The following is a 20,860-nucleotide window of genomic DNA, read 5'->3' on the forward strand; positions in this document are numbered from 1 at the left end:
ATATAATATTGATTTTTACTTCACGTTGGCAGCCCTGGTGGATCCGCACCGCGCACCGGAAGTGTACCAACATTTCCGGCGGAACCACTCTGCCGTATTCTGTTCGTAGATTATGGCGCACCTTCGCAAAATACAAGTTACGGAACGTTTGTTCGCTGTTATTGCCAAAGATAACTAATTAAAAAAGGTTTTATGTGGAGACGCGAAAAAGGTATAAACTCTTATCCTTTTATAACTTTGATTGCAACTTGCCTAGGTTATTTTAAAAAAAAAATACTAAGTATTCCATAGCCAAATAAAACTTGTGATTTTCTCGAAACCTGGAAACACACTCGTTTCATTCCGGATTCTGTTGCGTGGTTTTGTTAACAAAAATCACCCCCGAATGTGGTTTTACTTAAATGTGTTTACTAGGTTCTCAATAAGTATAAGACAATGACGAAATTGTTTATTGAATGTGCGCGTAATAAGCAGACGTAAGATATCTGGCAGGAACAATAGGGGATTAGGTTTCATCTCGAAACTAAGATACGATGAGATAACAAGCGTGCACGTAACTTACTACGCCAACCATCCAGTATGGTGGGTAGATTAAATTCGAGTAGACAACCCTGTATATAAATATATATATACAAATTGTTGTTTGGTTCACTACTTGGCCGGTAAACGGTAAACTATTTCAAGAACCAAAGCAATGATGGAGGGAAAGTAGGCTTGCAAACTCTGGGGAGAGGCGAGCCCATCTCAAAACTTAGTTGGGGAACAGTAAATTATTCCAAAGCCGCTTTGAGGTCCTCTGGGATTCGAAGAATAACAGAAGAAGCAGCGAGAGGTACAATAATCGATTGGTCGATGTGAATTCCAATCGGCTAAACAATGGATACACGCGAATACTTCGGTTTTATCTGTCTGAGAAATGTGAAGTATTGTATGGAGTAGATAGTAAGTACTTACCTACAATGTTGCTTTTCTCAAAATGTTTTTTGTTACTTATCACAAAGATTTGAGTCACTGATATTCATACCATACTATAATAGTTGTATTTCAGTCTGTCTTTGAGTAACTCAGATAACAAGTTAGTGATTATTTAGAAGACATGAATGCATGGGATTAACCTCTGAGAACTGATATTAGGCAGCTAAATTACTTAATTGTGTACCAATATTTATGTTTTATGTTTATTTTTATTTTTTTAAAGAACGTCTAGGGCCCTGTGCCGAGGTTTTTCTTGCAGCTTCTTTTCCCCGGCTATACAGGTTGTGAGAAGCTGCAGTAGTTTAAGGCGGATGAGACGTTCGTTATGTAAAATTGACGATTCAAAGTGTAACTATGTTACCTACTGAAAAAAGATATTTTTGAATTTGAATTTGAACAATTGCCCTTGTTCTTCCTAGGATGATTATAACTGAGGAACGTTTGGAACTAGTAGGTATATTATCTGTTGTATCTTGATGTAGATCGGTCTCCTATAACTATCAATAATTTACTATTGTATATCGTTGGTTCGTACAGTTTATCATAAAGCAAGAAAAACGGACACAGCCATACACCCTTCTGATACACCTGCACTATTTTTCAGTTTCTTACTTAATTTTTAACACGTTCATTATACAAGAGCTGTAGTTGAGGTCCGTGTTGCTCTATGATAGGTCCCAAATCTGCTTGTTCTTTCAATTTAATTGTATAACTCTTTATTTACTCCCAAAATCCTCTTTTGTCGAAATATGTCAAAATATATTGTCAGAAAGAAGAAAAAGCTAAAATAAGAAAGGTGTCAGTTATTGTATTGTTTTCAACTTCTGAATATCCTAAACTTAATTTTAATTAAGTTTTTTTCTTGGCTTCTTGTAGGTTGCGTTGATACTAGAAGCCGCAATGGGGTGTATGTTTCGTAGTGATGATATGAGTTATTGCGAGATGTTTATTCAGCCTGAAGCTGCGCATGAGATCATGGGGCGGCTTGGTGAGAAAGGATGTTGTCAGTTTGAAGACGTATGTAATTTGAATATTGTTTATATTCTTTGTTAATATAAAGTGAAACCACTTCTTAGTACAGGTATACTCTGGGGTGACGAATGTGTGAATCGAACTAATGGGAAAAGCGAAGTCTTACTATTCAGTAAGTCTATTGGGAAGGAAATTCCCAGTAGTTCAACTGGTAAGACTACTCGGTGAGACTACTGGGAATAGGGGGATAATTTATAGTATTTTCCGGCAATAGACGGGTCTTCTCCCTCATTATCCGATCTCCCTTATTAATCTATGCTAATATTGGAAGGAGGTAAAGCTTATTTGTATACAGTAATCTCTGGAAGTACAGGACTAATTTTTGAATATTATTTCACTAGCCGTTAAGCCGTTGGTCCCGGCTGTTAGCCGTAAAAAACACCTCCACCAACCCGCATTGGAGCAGCGTGGTGGAGTATGCTCCATACCCCCTCCGGTTGATTGAGGGGAGGCCTGTGCCCAGCGGTGGGACGTCTATAGGCTGGTTATGTATGTATGTATGTATTTCACTAGCAGTAGAATGCTACATTATTTCTGAGTGCTATCGCTATATTTAATGAACAAAGTCCAAGCGGACGGAGTAATGGCGGACAGCTATTATTGACATAAAGCATGTTGATATGCTGGTATATAAATATCCGACTTTTCCAATCAATAGCAAGTATCAATTTCTATGAAACACACATTTATGATCAAATTATTTAGCGCTCAAGCGCTCTGTCTGTTTTGCTGTCTAATTAGTGGGTGGAATTCGCCGTGCTGACCATAGAATTGCCAGCCCTAATACCTAGGTCAAAGCTTACGAAATGATTGATACAGAACTCATTAGCAGTATAACAGTTTTCAAATAAATCCACGTATAAATAGATTGGATTTTGTAGCAAATTTTACATTATGTGAAAGTATTACGCTTTTCACAAACGTGATTCAAATGTAGTTCGAAACAATGGATTATTAGTCCACTTTTACACAGATGGAGTAGATGGAAGCTTAGGTAATACGTAGTAAGAGTAACTAAGCTGTGGTTGTCTAAAATAATGTATTTTAAAATAGGGTATTTGACCGGGTCAAAGATAATCTAGAAATATAAGCAAGTAAGTATAAAATAATAAAAAATCAAGGTCATTTTTCTTTTCGACTTATTTTCATATTTTATTTACTTACCAATTAAGTAACAAGGAGTGAAGTCATTGATCCCTTTTATCAATGACGTTCCATACAAAATCCAAAGAAAGTATCTTATTTGTTGTTAGGTTGTTAAGTAGCCTATTCATTAGATTAAAACTAAAACAAATAAGAATCAGTAACGCCTAGCGACGCGAGGCACGGCTTTATAGCGCGTCCAATTTAAAAGTACTTATTTTCAGATCGTTGTTGTAGAGATTTTTTGATTTAAGTATTGTGTTATTATAGCATTGTAGAAAAATACAGTTCTTTCAGTTCTTGTCCTTATCGCTATCGGGCCACTATATAACCTCCTTCAAATATAACCTCCTTAGACGCCCTGAACCGAAGCTCTCCCGCGCACCCTCGACCCTATTGTGTTAAATTTTCTTATACCGAGTGAAAGCCCTCAGCGGTCTCCTTTTGTCCGGCCAAGTAAGTAATGCCATTTTCGACAAACCTACAAAAAGTCACGTCAAAAAAAAAAACAGGTCTTGTAAGTATAGGTAAAAGTTTTAACATTTTATTTCTGGTAAGTACATCGAAATGCCATTTCAGATGAACCCGGACTTAGGTTTATTTCAAAGAAAGTACATAACCGAATTGTGTCGTTACGCGGAGTTGGAACATACGCTGCGTTATATGGAGACTGAAATGAAGAAAGACGGCTTAAACATTCCTCAGATGAGAGTGGAGCCTCCGCCATTGCACCCTAATGAACTGAACGATTTTGAGGTATTTATTTCTTTATAATATAATAATATTTGTTTTCATTATTTCACATCTAGGTCTCTTTAGCAGGCACAACTGATTTTTAAAGATATTTCAGTGTAACGTAGCTTACACGTTGGATTTTGATGTATGATCGCAATTTATTGATTTCATGCAGTCTGCATTTCAAAGTATAGGAACCTACGTTCTAGAGTTCCGGATGCATGCAGTAGGCGGTACTATATAGGTACAGGTCGTGCGAATGCCATGAAATTGTCGCTTTCGAACATACTTCTGTGAATTTCAATATTGAAATTCTTTATTGCTACAAAATATTTGACTTAAACGGAAAAAATGCTTACCTAACCCTGTGTGTACATATTTTAATACTAAACAAACATACCTAATCAGACTATATGCGTCCCATTGCTGGGCACAGACCTCCTCAAGGGGGTCTGGAACATCAATTGTCGATTGATGGACGTATTTGTGCTAGTTAGACCCCTTTGCCATAGTTCTCAAGTTTTAACTTCATATTGACTCATATCAACCAATAAGTGCACTTGAGCAACGGACTCCTATTTGATGAAATTTAAATAAACAAAATCTTTTTACAGAACATGTTAGAGAAATGGGAAGACGATATACTTCAGATGGGGGCGTATCAGACCCAGCTGCTAAAGAACCAGAAGGACTTGCAGGAAATGCACTACGTTTTCAAAAGCCTAGATCCACTATTAGGAGATGCTGAATTGAGAAGAGAATCATTATTTGTCAAGTAAGATAGTGAACAAATGAAATAAAAGATATTGAAATTCTTACTTAATTCAATTTAAATTTCACTTCCTCTTCTTTAAGATAACACTTTGGTCTTATTATTAGTAACATATTGGGAAGGAAATTCGTAATAGTTCAAGTGGTAATACTACTCGGTAAAACTACTGGAAATAGGGGGCACGGTTCCCTTGTTACTCCAGTCAAATCTTATTTTTATATTTATTGTTTTTCACATATTACTCAAGTAGCACAACTTTTTTTGCTTGCGAAATGGGTTTGACACTACCTAAGGAGTCCAAATTTGAAAATGCAATTTAATAAGTATTATAACATTTTGCGTTTTTAAATTTCGATTTGACTGGGCTATGCAATGTAGTAATATATATTATACATCAATGGGGTATCTTAAGTCTCAACTTTTCAAAAATGGCTAAAATATTTTGATGCTACTTAATGAGATTTATTTAAAAAGCGATTAATTTTAGACCTAATTATTTGTAAGGTTTATGTAAACACAGGTCGGCTGGTGGAGAACCAATGTTGGGTGGCAAGGTGCACATCGAGACGGGAGTGGTGCGTCGCAGCAAGAGCTACGCCTTCGAGACCATGTTGTGGCGAGTGTCCCGGGGCAACATATACTTCCGCACCGTCCAGCAGGATGAACTCTTTGAAGACCCACAAACGGTGACTTTGTTAATACTTGAGACTATTACAATTGATAGAGAACGATATGAAATATCAAGAAACCCATAATAGTGGATTGCGTTGTGCACTGTACTTGTTCGCAAAAAACGTTGAATTGGCGTCGCGGCTACGCTACTTCGACGCCTCAGCGACGCGACGTCAGCGCCGCGCACGCGCAGGCGTCCTGCAACCGGCCAGCGCCGGCGTCGCGTCGCGCTGACGCTAACACGACGACGTTCGAAAGACGCTATGGAGAGTCTCTTGTACAGGTCAATAACCTATCATCTATTTACCATAAGAGTCAACTTCCTAAAAACCTCTAAAGCTTTCCTGTGGCTTTAAAAAGGCCACATCGAAGGAATTGGATCGTGTACTAAATTATTAAATTCTGATTACTAAATAAGGACGGTTAGTTTTAGATCACTAACGAAAAACATTTTCTTTTTTTCTGTTTAACTTATTTATGATTTTTATAAAAAGAACGTAACAATAAGTCCGACATTTTTTTTTCGTTTTTCTATGACGTCATAGTGTGCTTTTCAAGTGCTTTTTCACACAAATTCCTTGGTAACTTCGTGTTTTGACGTTTAGTAAAATGTAACTGACTTGACTAGTTGGAAACTAGCCTATTCATCTAAATAAGCAATATTGCAATAAGAAAGGCACAAATAAGATAAAGAATAAATAGAACAATTTATTCTTAGGACTTTAAATGTTAGGATAATGAAAATTAGGATGATTAATTTTGGAATTGCTATAGATAAACCGAACGGTACCATCTTAAATAGTCACCCTACTATATAGTGTTGTGTAAAATGTTCTTCCTAAATATTAGGCGCTGTCATATTCCCTCAGAAATAATTAAAATACCAGATTAATGTTGGAAAATAACCCTTGACCAGGGCGCAATGATCCGTGAAGTGGCTTTTGTGGCGGTTTGTCAAGGCGATCGGCTGAAGGGTCTCCTGCAGAAGGTTTGCAATGGCTTCCATGCGCATACATTCCCTTGCCCTCGCACCATGGGTGAAAGAAGAGACATGCTCGGCAAATTGGATTCCAGGATTCACGACTTGGCTCAAGTACGATTCATATTATTTCATTAAAAAATCCTTCAAAGGCTATGTAGTTAATAGTTTCTAAGTTCAGTGGTTAGGCACAGTATTTGTACCTTTATTTTCTCGTACCTATCAATTTTATAAATCCTACACTTCATCGTTGAGAAATCTTGAAACCGATGTTTCGGAATTCAAATGTGACTCGAAACTAAAATCATCGAATTCAAATAATTTGAATTTAGAAAATAAAAATCCCTTAGTTGTTAGCAATATGACTTATAGTTAAACACATAATAACGGCTTCTTACCGCGTCTAAATCAGGGATATGAGACTCCCGATATTTCGACACTGTTGCGGATGACTGACAGTCAGTCAGAATTATGATAATAACCGTGTAAACCTAAAACAATGAATATGACTAATTCCATGTTAGCATCATTAAATTATGCGAAAAGTGAAAATTACAAAATGTCACAATAAATAATTTACTTTTTAATAACACTAACTGGCTAGTTGGCTGGCACTAAAACCGTCACCCAGTGGTTAGCAATAGGACACTCAATTTTACTCCCGATCACGAGGATAGTGATGTTACTTCTCATCAAATGCAACTTTCTCGCGCATGACCGCATGGAAACTATCAGAGCGCGCCTCTGCGTACATGCCAAACGCGCTGTAGTATCGCGGCAGTCCCATACAAAAATTGATACAATAAAAACTACTCAAATGAAATGGTTTTAATCAAATTCAAATTCAAAAATATCTTTATTCAGTAGGTAACATACTTACACTTTGAATCGTCAATTTTTACATAACGGACGTCTCATCCGTCTAAAACTACTGCAGCAAGAAAAACGTCGGCACAGGGCCCTAGACGCTCTTTTAAAAAAAGAACATTAAATTGTTAGTTATACAATTGAGTAATTTAGCTGCCTAATATCAGTTCAGACAGTTAATCTCATGGATTCATATCTTCTAAATAATCACTAAACTTTATAATCACTAGGTAATACGCAAGTCTAGATATCACCGTTGCAAGCAGTTCAGGACGATAGGTAAATATTGGGAGACATGGATGGCGCAGGTGAAGAAATCAAAAGCTATATACCATCGCCTCAATGAGTTTACTCTTGACATTACCAGGAAATGTCTTATTGGGCAGTGCTGGATGCCAACTAGGGATATGAAAAGTGTTCATGAAATCTTTAACCAAGGATCGGTAAGTAAAATGACTGGCTCTTTGATTATAACACATAACATAGGCTCATGACTGAACGGCGTAGTCAGAGGTACATCCATCGCAAGATGACCTAAGTACCCACCGCCCAAACCTCACCGAGCTTTCTGTTAGACCAACGTGATAGGCGGTGAGCCGCATCGCCGTCTATAATGGTCAAGCCGGTTGCGGTATTGAAAACTGTACTCAAGATAAATTAATTACTCATTCGTGCAAGTCCGGTACGGGGATTCGAACGGCGCTCCCCGTTTGATAAGCATGCCAGAGAACCACGAGTTAGAAAATATTTGTGTGTATGTACAACTACCTCCGTGATCTAGTGGTTAGAGCATTAGTCTCACGTTCTGGAGGTCCGGGTTCAGTTCCCTATTGACATTGTCGAAACCACTTTGTGCTGGCTTGAATCACCTGATTGTCCGAAAAAAGTAAGTTGATTCCGAGCTTCGAAGGGCACGTTAAGCTGTTGGTCCCGGCTATTAGTCGTAAAAACACCTCCACCAACCCGCAGTGGAGCAGCGTCGTGGAGTATGCTCCATTCTCCGCTTGACTGAGGGGAGTCCTGTGTCAAGCAGTGGGTTGTATATAGGCTATGTTTTTGTTTTTTTAATCATATTATTCCACAGAGCAAAAGTGGTTCAAAAGTGGCATCATTTATGATGAAATTGCCTACCATTGAGCCGCCACCAACGTACCACCGCACTAACAAGTTTACCAGGGGTTTCCAAGCTCTGATTAGTGCCTATGGAGATTCTGCTTACAGGGAGCTAAACCCAGGTAACTAGACTGACCTTTGTGATACATTCTACATCCTGGCTGCAGCATGGTTTATTAGCATTTATACTAAACTGCAGAACACGTACTCTATTATAATATGATACTGTTCGTCGAGGATAAACTAAATAGGATTTAAAACTGTTTTGTTAACAAGACGCCTCTCTTATAGTGTGATTAGCGTAGGAGGATGGTCTTAAGGTGCGTGCGGTGAGGATATTAATTTGTATGCTTTATTAGGATAAATTCAAGTTTTCGGCTGTGTGTATATATGTGTACCAAAACCGGCAGTCTAGATAAGCATCCAGTGGATATACGGTTAAATTAAAATTCAAAAATATATTCATTTAGTAGGTAACGACATTACACTTTGAATCGTCTTTTCTACATAACGAATACCTCACAGGGGATGTCGCAAATACACTCAGATAATTTAGATACCCACTCTGTTCATATAGTGGCGATTCTATGAAGTCTGTTAGAGGCGTAAAGATAACGGGGAATATATATTTTTTTCTGTTTTTTTCTTCGGTACCTTGACGTTGACAGAATCATCGTTTCTAAACGATGCAGCCATAAACTTTAAAAAGTGAAGTGAAGTGAATAATAGACTAATATTTAGATCTCATCATCAGCCGTACGACGCCCACTGCTGGGCATAGGCCTCCCCCAAGGATCTCCACGACGATCGGTCCTGCGCTGCCCGCATCCAGCGGCTTCCCGCGACCTTGAAATAAATATTTATATATCTATATTTAGATATCTATATATATGTCACCTGGAAGATATATATGTATATCTTTAATTTGAACATCGACCAGGCCTCTACACGTTGATAACGTTTCCGTTTCTATTCGCCGTGATGTTCGGCGATTGCGGCCACGGTAGCATCATGTTGTCTTTTGCTCTCTGGATGGTGTGCAACGAGCGAAAGTATTTGGCTACTCGCTCTACTAACGAGATTTGGAACATATTTTTTGGCGGTAAGTTATAATATACCTCTAGATTTTAAAGTCTACGCTTACATACTTAATGCGAAAGTAACTTCTGTCTGTCTACTTGTAACATTTTAGTAATGGGCGATGTGCTGGTCATCTTTCTATCACCATATGTTTATCATAACCACCTTAAGAATTCGTCTCAAAAATGTCTGCAAGTTGTCTACTGGTTACCTATTGGTGTGGCAATCTTGTTAGGGATTTATATATACTTAGGTATACTATTTTTTTATATATGCACCTGTTTTTACGAATAGGCTACTTCTATGAGATACTTCTTACGAAACGTTAAAACGAAAGTTGTCTTTGGAGTTTGTATGGAAATACTGTCCTGTGACGTCATCAATAAATTGTCGTACTCGTTGTTATTTAATTCATAAGTTGTAAGTAAAAGGTGATTGATTTTTGATCATCTTAGACCGGCTTTTATTTATAATCATATTTTTTCTTTGACCCACTCAAATACCATATTATTTATTGCATGTATTTACAATTATTTTACAGGACGTTATGTGATACTTATTATGAGCATGTTCACTATGTACACTGGTTTCATTTATAACGACTGGTTCTCAAAGCCATTACGGTTGAAGAACAATTTTTGGATCAATCAATTTACTGCTGAGGAGATTGGTAACGATGAAATATTGGCTTTGGATCCGGCAGGCAAAACCAAGGAATGGTACTTGTTAGGTGTGGACCCTGTTTGGGCGGTAAGAAAGTATACAAAATAGGTATTGCTATTGGAAATTCTATTCATAGAATAGAATAGAAACTGTTTATTATAAAAGGACTTCCCACACAAAAACAAGACAATAACATCACTTAAAATTTTCACAAAATAATTACAAAAATCATAGAGGATGTTCATTAGAATGATCGTAAGGTGCTGGTGGACGTCCTGAGATAAAATAGCCTCACTCAGCACAAGTCGCGGCGTGAAATCGACCCTGCTATTATTTGGACCCTGCTGGGTGAGGCACGAACGTCGTATTCCATACATATGCGTTAATAGTGTACTCGTATTACTTAAGTAGAATTTCGGTCTACATAAACAAATATTTTCACAAAAAATTTTAATATAGAAATTGTGTTCATTTGTGTCTCTCACACACGATGATAATTCATTCATTACTTATGGGCTGATCTGGTTATCATACGGTTAACCACATTATTTTAGGACTTGCAATCAAAAGTAGTTGCTAATCATTTCGGGCATATTTTTCAAGTAGATTTCCATCCGTGCCTATATGTAACATATTCTGACTTGACATATTCCGATTCACCATCATGTGTCCTAAACAAAAACCGCCTTTTAAAAATACGAAAGAGAACCGTGATGACACTGAATTTATTAGAGGGGCGATTTATTTAACGGCCTCAGCGGTCCAGTGGTTTGAGCGACGGGCTCACGATCCGGAGGTCCCGGGTTCAAATCCCGGTGGGGACACATCACGAAAATCACTTTGTGATCCGTAGTTTGGTTATAGGACATAACAGGCTGCTGTCTGAAAGAAAGATGATTCGTGCTTCGGAAGGCACGTTAAGCCAATGGTCCCGGTTACTACTTACTGATGTAAGTTAGGAGTCGTTACATGAGCCATGTCAGGGGCCTTTGGTGGCTCAATAGTTAACCTGACACTAGGGTTATTGTTGTTGGTAATCCACCTCACAATCCGCACGATAGAAGAACTATTGACATAGGCACTCACACAGGTAATTTTCCGCCTTATTCTAAAACGAACACAAAATATAATACCAGGTTTTAATAATAGTCCGCACCACGTAAAAAGTCCACGTATTATAATGGAACTAATTAATTGACAAGTCATTATTTTACACCCACTTACACACGCACTCACACACACTCACCCTCTCACACACCCCCATACATACCACACTCACCCACTCACACTGCTCATTTGCTCTTACTTAAATTAATTCATTGTTTCTTTTGTGTTTATATAGGTACCTATATATTTGCCATGTTTTAAAATCTTATGTATACCAAAGGGGAGTTGCGAGTCATTCCTAACACAAGTACTCTAGTTACTTACTGGGAAGTCTCGACAACAAACTTCGCTACAATTATGAGAAATAAACTATTTTTTTTTTAATTATAATTCTATCTTGAATCTGTGACACTAGCCCCGCGGCCGCGGAACTTATTTCGTGGCGCGGACTATATTTTATACTCGGGGTTATGTTTAGTTTTCGTTTTGGAAAGAGGAGCAAATTACCACACCCGGACATTTCATACAAACAACCTCGTTTTACACGGACACTACACATTGCCATTATCGTACACGCGCATCTGTATGTGTGACGTCTCACACTGTACGATTCAAGTCCAAACTTTGTTCGAGGGGGGTGAGGTAAACCTAGCCCAGACGCTGGTGGGGAGCGGAGAGTGGCCGTTCTATACGTAATGTTATTCTTTATTCTATGACATACTGCAATTTGAGTTTAGTGAGTATGTCTATTTGGATATAGATATAACGGGCGCTGTAATCGAATTAATGTAATCGCCGTTCATTTTACATAGCGTTGGGAATCTTTGAATGAACTTATAAGTTCATTGAACTAACACTTATGTTAGTTCAAAAATTCATTCACTTATCAAATAAAGTGAAGATTTTTACGTTAATATTATTTGAAATAAAAATAAACGTGTTTTTTTTCTTAAGAGGTTCATTATAAATACCAGTAGGTATTAATAGTTCGTTTACTAATATTTCAGTTTTCTAAGAACAAGATTATGGCCGAGAATTCTTTGAAAATGAAAATGTCTATAATCCTTGGCATAATGCAAATGATGTTTGGTCTCTGGTTGAGTTTAGTTAATCATATGTAAGTATTTTCTTTTTTCAAATTGGGATGGGATGATAACGTGTTAACATGCGGTCAGTTACCTTCAGGGGACGAAGTGACTGCTCAACGCAACAGCCGGGTCTGCATGTCAACCGCGCCGCGGGCGGCGCGTTTTATGTTGAGCGCTTCGACCAATAAACGATACGAATTCTATCTATGTAGATGGACGTCAAACGGCTATTGGTCGAAGGCCTCGATATATTCGCGTTGCGCGCGGCGCGGTTACCGTGCAGAACCTACTGGGATACATACGGGCGTGACTCTATTATGTAGAGTCTGCGCCACGAAAGAAGCCCATGTCATGCCCAGAAGTCATGTCGCAGTATCTGCATAGAATTATCATGACTTTGTTTAATTATGCCCGTGGGAATATTTTCCTGTTCGAATTCGTTCTGTATGTACTTAGTTTTAAAACTAGGGATATGAGTGACTGCAAACATTCTTTAGTAGGTATTTTAGAAAAACAGTTGGCAACTTGACTATGACTGTACAATGTCCAGTTAAGATGCAATTCATTCTGCCTATTGCCACGGCTGGCGACTGACGACCGACGGAAGCGGCCGACGGCCAAGACGGCACTACTGTTCAGTATTAATTTGTATGATTGTATGATGCCGATTCCACCGTACGCCGTCAACGGACACGCCGGCCGTTGCAGTCGGCGACTAACGCGTACGTCCGTCCTCAGTTATCGGTCGTGGCCGTAGGCACCCTGGGTACGTTGCGACGTAGCTTGAATAGACGAATTTCGAAACAACCAATTAGGCAGCTGACAAGTCCGGAACAAACCAGATAAACAGTGTGGTGGAGTATGCTTCATGTCCATACGCATACGTTTATTTGAGGGATGGTCTGTGTTCAGTATCCGTGGCATCCGATTCCGATTCCGATTTCCGATTCGATTATTACTCTCGACATCATAAAGGATCCAGTTATAGGCTACTCGACAAATAATTATAGTCTAATCCTATTGGCTTATGTAACGTGTCACGCGCAATATGTCGTAGTTTAAATTTCAGTTAGTTCCTTCTGAAATAATCTATACATTTTTTTGTGATCATTTGTATGGTTTCTGTGTTGCAGTTACTTTAAAAAATACTACGCTATCATTCTGGAATTTTTACCGCAAGTTTTGTTTCTTACGTGTCTTTTTGTTTGGTTGGTGTTTCTTATAATTTACAAGTGGGTGACTTACGGTCCTAAAGAAAGTGAGTATCAACTTATTTTCTTGCTTCTTTTTTCTAATACCTAGACGTTTGCCGCGTAGGCCATTAGCTAGTTGGCCGAACAAAGTAGGTACCTATGTACCTACCAAAATATTTCATCACTTGCTGATCAATCAGTCTGAGCATTTTCAGATTTAATCGGCAGGTAGGCGTTCAGGTTTTTTATAAAAGCTTCAAAAGGTTGAATATTTAGTTTAGACGTGCCTTGTAGGTTTGCTTCTATAGTTATTCATTAAGGAACTGGTCAAACAAAAATGAAATGTAGTGGTGTGACCTAAACCAGAAGCACGCTATGATAGCCGTTTTAGACTTTTGACTGCTCATCATCATGTTTTGTATTAATTAATAACTACATAAGGTAAGCAGAAAGTGCAAATAAATTTTATTTCAGTAAAAAAAATACTCTAATTACATAATTACAGATATTAAAGACAAGCAATAATAAATGATATAAAAGTAATTGAATACTTAAAGCTAATGCCGGTAAATATTCTAGAAACTTACCAACTACAAAGTGTTAAAAATAGACAAACTTTAGGTATGTAACTGTAGTTAAGGCTCAATCAAAATGCTCCCTTTTACCATCTGTCGACCGAATGTGCCCAAGGCGTTGTTTTACCTTATTAAGTATGACAAAACGGCAATAATAGTGTGTCGTTTAGTATTGTTTAGATACCTAAAAAGCCCGAGGCATCCAGGCAACGCCATCAAACAATTGACACCTACACTCCGGCTGAATTGAACTTCACGCGTCAAATCCAGCCGCACATCCTGTGAAACAAATGCGTATTGGATTCCATGTTACTGAAGTGACTATCTCCATCACTTCCATTATAACAGACGTGTGAAGTATGTTTCACTCCCCGTTCGGATGTACATTATTTATGAAACGTTCAAATGAGAAATGTAGGCCTTTAGTCGCATCACTCATGGCGACTCTAGCATTCGTCAGTGTCTGCGTTGTTGTCCGTGCATATAGTGTGATCATGGTCTACGTCACCAAGCCACCGACTCTTGTATCATAGTTGTAATGATCACATGATATCGCAATTGTAAGAGCCCCCGCAAACCACAGACTTTCTATCTGCCGATAGTTTGGTCGGGTTGGGCTGTTTAGCGCGCACACTACGCCAACTAAACGGTTGGGTTGGTGGTGAGTGCGCAAACTAGGCAATAGTCGGCCGATCTACAGCGATAGATTATTAAATGGAAAATTTTACACGATGCATTCAAAATTACTAGATTACCCGAAAAAGTTTTTCGCATTTTATCGAATGAGTATAACTAGCTTCAATGAACTTGTCAAGTTAATTGGGCCAACAACAGCAAAGGACACGACCTTCTGGCTCCAAAACTCGGAGCGAAGTGAACCATCGGCCGACTAAACAATCGGTCGGTGTGCGCGCTTGCAAGGAGCTCTATACTGATATAGCAGTCGGCCGATAGTTTGCTGATAGTTCAGTTTGAACGCAGTTGAGTAGCCCTCCAAACTTATTTATCGGCCGATGCCAAATCGTTGTAGTATGCGGACTTGCATACATCTTCATACTGATTATAAGCCCGACCAAACTATCGGCCGATAGAAAGTCTGTGGTTTGCGGGGGCTCTAAAAGTGTGTATGATCCTGACAATGACTAAAAGATTTTATAAATTATTTTTTTAATAATGTACCTGGAGAAGTCTTAGTAGAACGTGAACCACCAAAAATTGTGGGATAGGGCATGAAGGAAACGATTATTTCTTTACCTTTGTTTATTTTAAACGTTTTATAATATTCTACGTTTTCCCTTATTCAAACAACCGGCGTTGGGACCCTCGCTCAGCAACAATAGATGGCGTAATAGTAGCGGTGATCGAAATTGTTATTTTTGTCATGTGTCTACACTCAGCGGGATCCCCTGTCTGGGAGACATAAGAGTGATGCAGAGAATTAGATCTGGATTTGTTCTACTGAATTATGCTGAAAACAGAATTTGTTCCGTTAAAAAAACGGAAATACAATATTTCTAACCGACCTCCAGCCAGCGGGATATTTACCAAAGTTAAGTCTGATGAAGTATAAATTGGTATTAACTTTTAGATCTGTATTTATTCTGTTCAACAAAACAAAAAAAAATACTTCTGACATCCTTACTTCAGCTACAATCAAGATGCAATGAAACCTCCAGTCAGCGGACTTTTTCTCTCACAGCTTCAATTTGTACCTGATACATAGTTTTTTTTTATATTCTACCCACATAATATCTTTCAAATTCTATACTTTTTAATTTAAGCACTAGATGTACGAATAGGTAATTTAAGTGAAATTATAGTCATAAAAAGGTTAATTTTTATTATTTTAATGTAAAAGTTACAAAAGAATGTCATTGAGAGAAAAAGTCCGCTGACTGGAGGTTTCATTGCAGCTTGATTGTAGCTGAAGTAAGGATGTCAGAAGTATTTTTTTTGTTTTGTTGAACAGAATAAATACAGATCTAAGAGTTAATACCAATTTATACTTCATCAGACTTAACTTTGGTAATTATCCCGCTGGCTGGAGGTCGGTTAGAAAACTTTGTATTTCCGTTTTTTTAACGGAACAAATTCTGTTTTCAGCATAATTCAGTAGAACAAATCCAGATCTAATTCTCTGCATCACTCTTATGTCTTCCAGACAGGGGATCTCGCTGAGTGTAGACACATATTTTTGTCATAGATAAACTAAACGAGCTCTATACCTTTTTGCTACTACTTGAAGGTCTACAAACAAACAATAAAATATTATTATAAATCCTTCCTATATTCTTGAGGTTTGTTCTGGGTCTCAACACCCTTAAGCAATGAATAGGGACTACACTAATATTTTACAAGTATAAACAATAATCAAAACTTAAATAATTAATTACTTAAGTGTACCTATATACTTATTCGTGTTTTCCGCCTAAATCATCGGACAGAATGGTAAGTAGGAGTACAAGGAGTTAATACATTGGTGGGACACAGACCTTGAACGACCTAAAGGTTGTAGACTTCTCAGCCCCGAGAAAAGACTCATCATCCTCGATACCGACCCCGCCGGCATGGTCGACTAATTTCCTCATTCATCGCTTATCAAGTACCTATAACACTCCTACCTATTGTCCTAAATGTTGTACCGGGTGAGAGCTCTCAGCGCTCCCCATTTGTTTGGCCATATAGTTAATGCCATTTGCGGTCAACCTGCAATAAGCCTTTCAAAAATAATCGTCATCATTGGTATTAAATAATAAAGTCTAAATATTTGTAAATGCTTTAAATATTTGTTACAATACAATACAAATACATATTTATTGCACCAAAAATGCGACTTTATTGCACCAAGAATTTGTAATTTGTTACAGCAAATTTTAAGAAACAGCCAGGTTGTGCTCCCTTGATTTTGATCCTCTTCATCGACATGTGTTTGATGAGGACCACGAAGCCTGAGGAAGGCTCTGAGTGTGACGCTTACATGTTTGATGGCCAGGAGGCTATACAAAAATATTTGCTCATTGCGGCCCTGATTAACGTGCCCATAATGCTTTTTGGTACACCTCTATATCTCGTTAAAACTAACAAGAAGAAATTGAGGCGTGCTCAAGTAAGGCATTATAAATTTCCTATTTATACTTTTTATTTATAAACGTGACAATTTGCTTGCTACTCCCTTGACATTGGAGCTTATCTAGCAAATTGGTCTAACTAAGTAATACTTATTTATGTGCCTACGTTCTTAATTTAATCTATCTATAATGAATTATATACTACGTAGATACCAACCCGCAGTGGAGCAGTGTGGTGGAATATGCTCTGTACCACTTCCGGTTGTTTTGAGGGCAGGTCCGTGGCCAGTAGTGGGACGTATATAGGCTATTATGTATCACGTAGACACTTACAGGTACTAAATATTATAAATTACTTAACGAGTTCTATTTTTTTATGTAAGTAGTTAGGTATCCGGGTATACGTTTTGCCCTCTTCATTTTTGATGCGAACAGCGAAGGATTGGAACCGTCTGTTTTTCCAACTCGTTATACTCGGTTTACCTCTGAGTCCTCAAGGCTAGAGCGAATAGGCCTTTGCTAGGTCAACGTGATCCACCCTAAATCACATTACTTACCATCAGGATTGTGGAGAATGTGGTCAAACGCGAGCCCTAATTTAAAAAAAAATCCTAATTACACAACTTAAGTATTATAATAATTTATGTTTATTCTAAATAAATAAAAATTCTTCAGTAAACTTATCAATGATGATTTTTCATCTAAACCATTTTTTTTAGGAGAAACTACATACGTATTTAGGTTCAAGAAAAGAACCAGCGGGTGAGCACACGGACAAAATGGAGGAAGTTTTGACGCAGCAAGTGCACCATTATTCGGAGAGTTTCAGCGAGCTGATGATCCACCAAGGAGTGCACACCATCGAATATGTGCTCAGTACCATATCTCATACTGCATCGTATCTCCGCCTTTGGGCCTTATCTCTCGCGCATGCTCGTAAGTTTAAATAGGCTAGACACAAACTTAAATATAAATCATGGTGCTTATTCCTGTGACACACCATCTAATTTTATTACCTGTCATTTTCTTATCCGCTGAAAAAGAAAGGGACGGTATAAAATTTATGGAACACACGTCAATTTTAGGCAGAAATGTAAAACAACCCTCTAAAAATTTTATCGGCCAATAACCCGATAGAATTAAGTTGACAGCACACGTCAAACGGGTTGCATACCAGCGAGATATTTATCAAATTTAATTCGCTCTGGTAATATAATTAATTAAGTCATTCCTTTCAAAATTAACATTTGTCAATCATCCGTCCCTTTCCTTTTCGGTGGATAAGAAAATGACGGGTATAACTTAAAATTAGGCGTCTGCAGGAATCGGGGCCATTATATTTTTAATTTAGTTCACAGTTCTAAAATTCGCTCTATTTCTTTCTTGTGCTTATGGTGAGTGAGAGACGGCACTATGTCTGGAGCTGTTAAATTAAGATTTATACGCCAGAATCGGCGGTAATACTTATATCTACTTTAATTACTCATAATTAGACAGCAGGATAGAAAAAATAGTATTCTTACAGCGTAGTAGAAAAAAAAGAAAAATGCTATTGTTTTCAAAACTACGTAAGTAAACCTGCAAAAATAGTGTAAAGCACGCAATAGTATTTAGTTATTCTTGCGTGCTTGGCTTATTATTAATTCTTATGTAACCAGCGCAGCGTATTTATATTTTTCTCATTAGCATTCATTACGATAAATTATGATAGATTACTTACGTGCCTTAGCCTACGCATTGTTACTCGTAGTATGTATAAAAGATTATCTGTGCGTGCTTTCGCCGCGTGTTTTAAAACTTATAGTTTTACGAATGACATTCTTACCTTCACTAAACGTCAAAACACGACATTACTATGAAATTTGTATAAAAAAGCTACCTGTGATGTCATAGAAAAACGTGACAAAATGTCGCACTTATTATTTCATTTTTATATAAGTACAAAATAATGTAATAATAAGTTGAATAGAAAAAAAAAACGTTTTTGTCACCTTTTCGTTTAGTCTTTATTCTTTATTCAGTAATCAGAATTTCATAATTTATCTTTGACCTAGGAAACTATATCCAATTGAAGGCGGATATATAGTATGGGCTATAACTAGTTACAGTAGGTAGCTTCTAATCGTGTCATATTTGGTAATTATTTTCCTCTAATGATGAAATAATTACATGCGATTATTGCGATTAGTTATGATAAAAAAATAATGGGATGGGCGCTTCCCGAAGGGACTGGCTGCGGAGTGCGCACAGGACCGCGAAAAATTGGAAGAGGAGGGGAAGGCCTTTGCCCAGCAATGGGTTCTTTCATAGGCTAGATTAGATTAAAATAGATATAAGAGTTCATACGTCCTGATCCATACATGGGTCCCTAAGGAACGACCAGGTACGCACTAAGGGCGGGTGCTCCACTTGGTTCCTGGGTAACTTAGCTTAGCAAAGGTTGAAGTAATTTGCGGGACTTATAAGAAAGTCAAAACATTTTGTATGGGGACTGTCATCGTGTTAAATTAGATTTTCCAATCTGCATTGAATAGTTTAGCAGTTTGCCCAGGTGTGTCATATACAACACCTTACTCACCCCATGCTCATTACGTATTATTTTTAACCCCCGACGCAAAAACGACGGGGTGTTATAAGTTTGACGTGTCTCTGTGTGTAAATGTGTATGTGTCCGTCTGTGGCATCGTAGCTCCCAAACGGATGATACGATTTTAATGCGGTTTTTTTTTTATTGAAAGGTATATCAGTCGAAATTGTTCTTATCTTGTCGTTTGTTAGGTGTGATTGGAATGTTACACGCTCAGTTTGCTTGCAAGCGTATGTGGGATCTGACATTTGAAACACTGGAACCACTGAGCTGGTTTGCTGTTAAGAGTACTTTTTTTCTGGTCGGGGTTTTTAATTTTTTTAAGTTTTGTTACAGAATTGTCAGAAATGTTGTGGGGAATGGTTCTGTCTAAGCTAGCTCTCCAAGACCACTCCAGGATAGGGGCAATCAAAATATTCGTAATATTTGCAATTTGGGCATCCTTCTCCCTGTCTATTCTCGTCGTTATGGAGGGGCTGTCTGCCTTCCTACATACTTTACGTTTGCACTGGTAAGTTATTAACCCTTTACAAGAGTTATTTTTGTCGTGACTCTATTTTTGGATCGCAATCAACTGTAATATATCTTTTTTTTTTAGGGTGGAGTTTATGAGCAAATTTTACATTGGGTCCGGGAGTGTCTTCCATCCCTTCAGCTTCAAAGAAATAGTATATGGCGAAAGCAAGGAGGATAAGGGCATAGCAGAGGGCGCTTGTAAGAAAAGAAAAAGAACATATTAAGCTATCTGCAATTTTATCTATAACTTACCTACTTTGTTTGGTCTTTTTGGTTTCTAAACAATTACTTCTGATTCCATTATACGTGAACTGAGTTCTTTTAGACTTTTGGATACGTGATGACGACAATACTTACTTTAAGCTGTAGGTATTTTGTGAAAGACAAGTTTTCTCCTTCTTCCCTTTCCTCTCTCAATTTCAAAAGTACGTGTCTAAAGGTAACTGTATTATTCGGTTCCTTATTAAGAATATAATGGCATTTTTGTAAAACAATCCTTTGCTTCATACTTATTATTTATATTTCATCTGTGATTATCTTTTTAACAATAAATATTTAATAATTAATTTATTGTCTTATTCCATGGACATTAAGAGCATTAATGACCCCTCGAATGTCGAAGTACGTTTATGTTCAACGGGACGGTAAATATTAGAACGGTTTTAAACATACATAAAAATCCCAAGTTTAAAATG

General features: G+C 37.7%; 1 protein-coding gene across 1 annotated transcript; it reads left to right on the top strand.

Annotated features, from left to right (window-relative positions):
• Positions 1-1,917: 1,917 nt before the first annotated feature.
• LOC126380258 (V-type proton ATPase 116 kDa subunit a 4-like) lies at positions 1,918-20,389 on the top strand. The gene is made up of 12 exons (XM_050029537.1): positions 1,918-1,992; positions 4,500-4,660; positions 5,178-5,343; positions 5,493-5,612; positions 6,246-6,422; positions 7,406-7,618; positions 8,260-8,410; positions 9,229-9,390; positions 9,910-10,118; positions 17,782-17,998; positions 19,986-20,160; positions 20,248-20,389. The coding sequence occupies exons 1-12, from the start codon at positions 1,918-1,920 to the stop codon at positions 20,387-20,389; spliced, it is 1,968 nt and encodes a 655-aa protein (XP_049885494.1).
• Positions 20,390-20,860: the final 471 nt, after the last annotated feature.

The sequence above is a fragment of the Pectinophora gossypiella genome, chromosome Z (assembly GCF_024362695.1).
Source record: "Pectinophora gossypiella chromosome Z, ilPecGoss1.1, whole genome shotgun sequence".
In the NCBI taxonomy this organism is placed as follows: domain Eukaryota; kingdom Metazoa; phylum Arthropoda; class Insecta; order Lepidoptera; family Gelechiidae; genus Pectinophora; species Pectinophora gossypiella.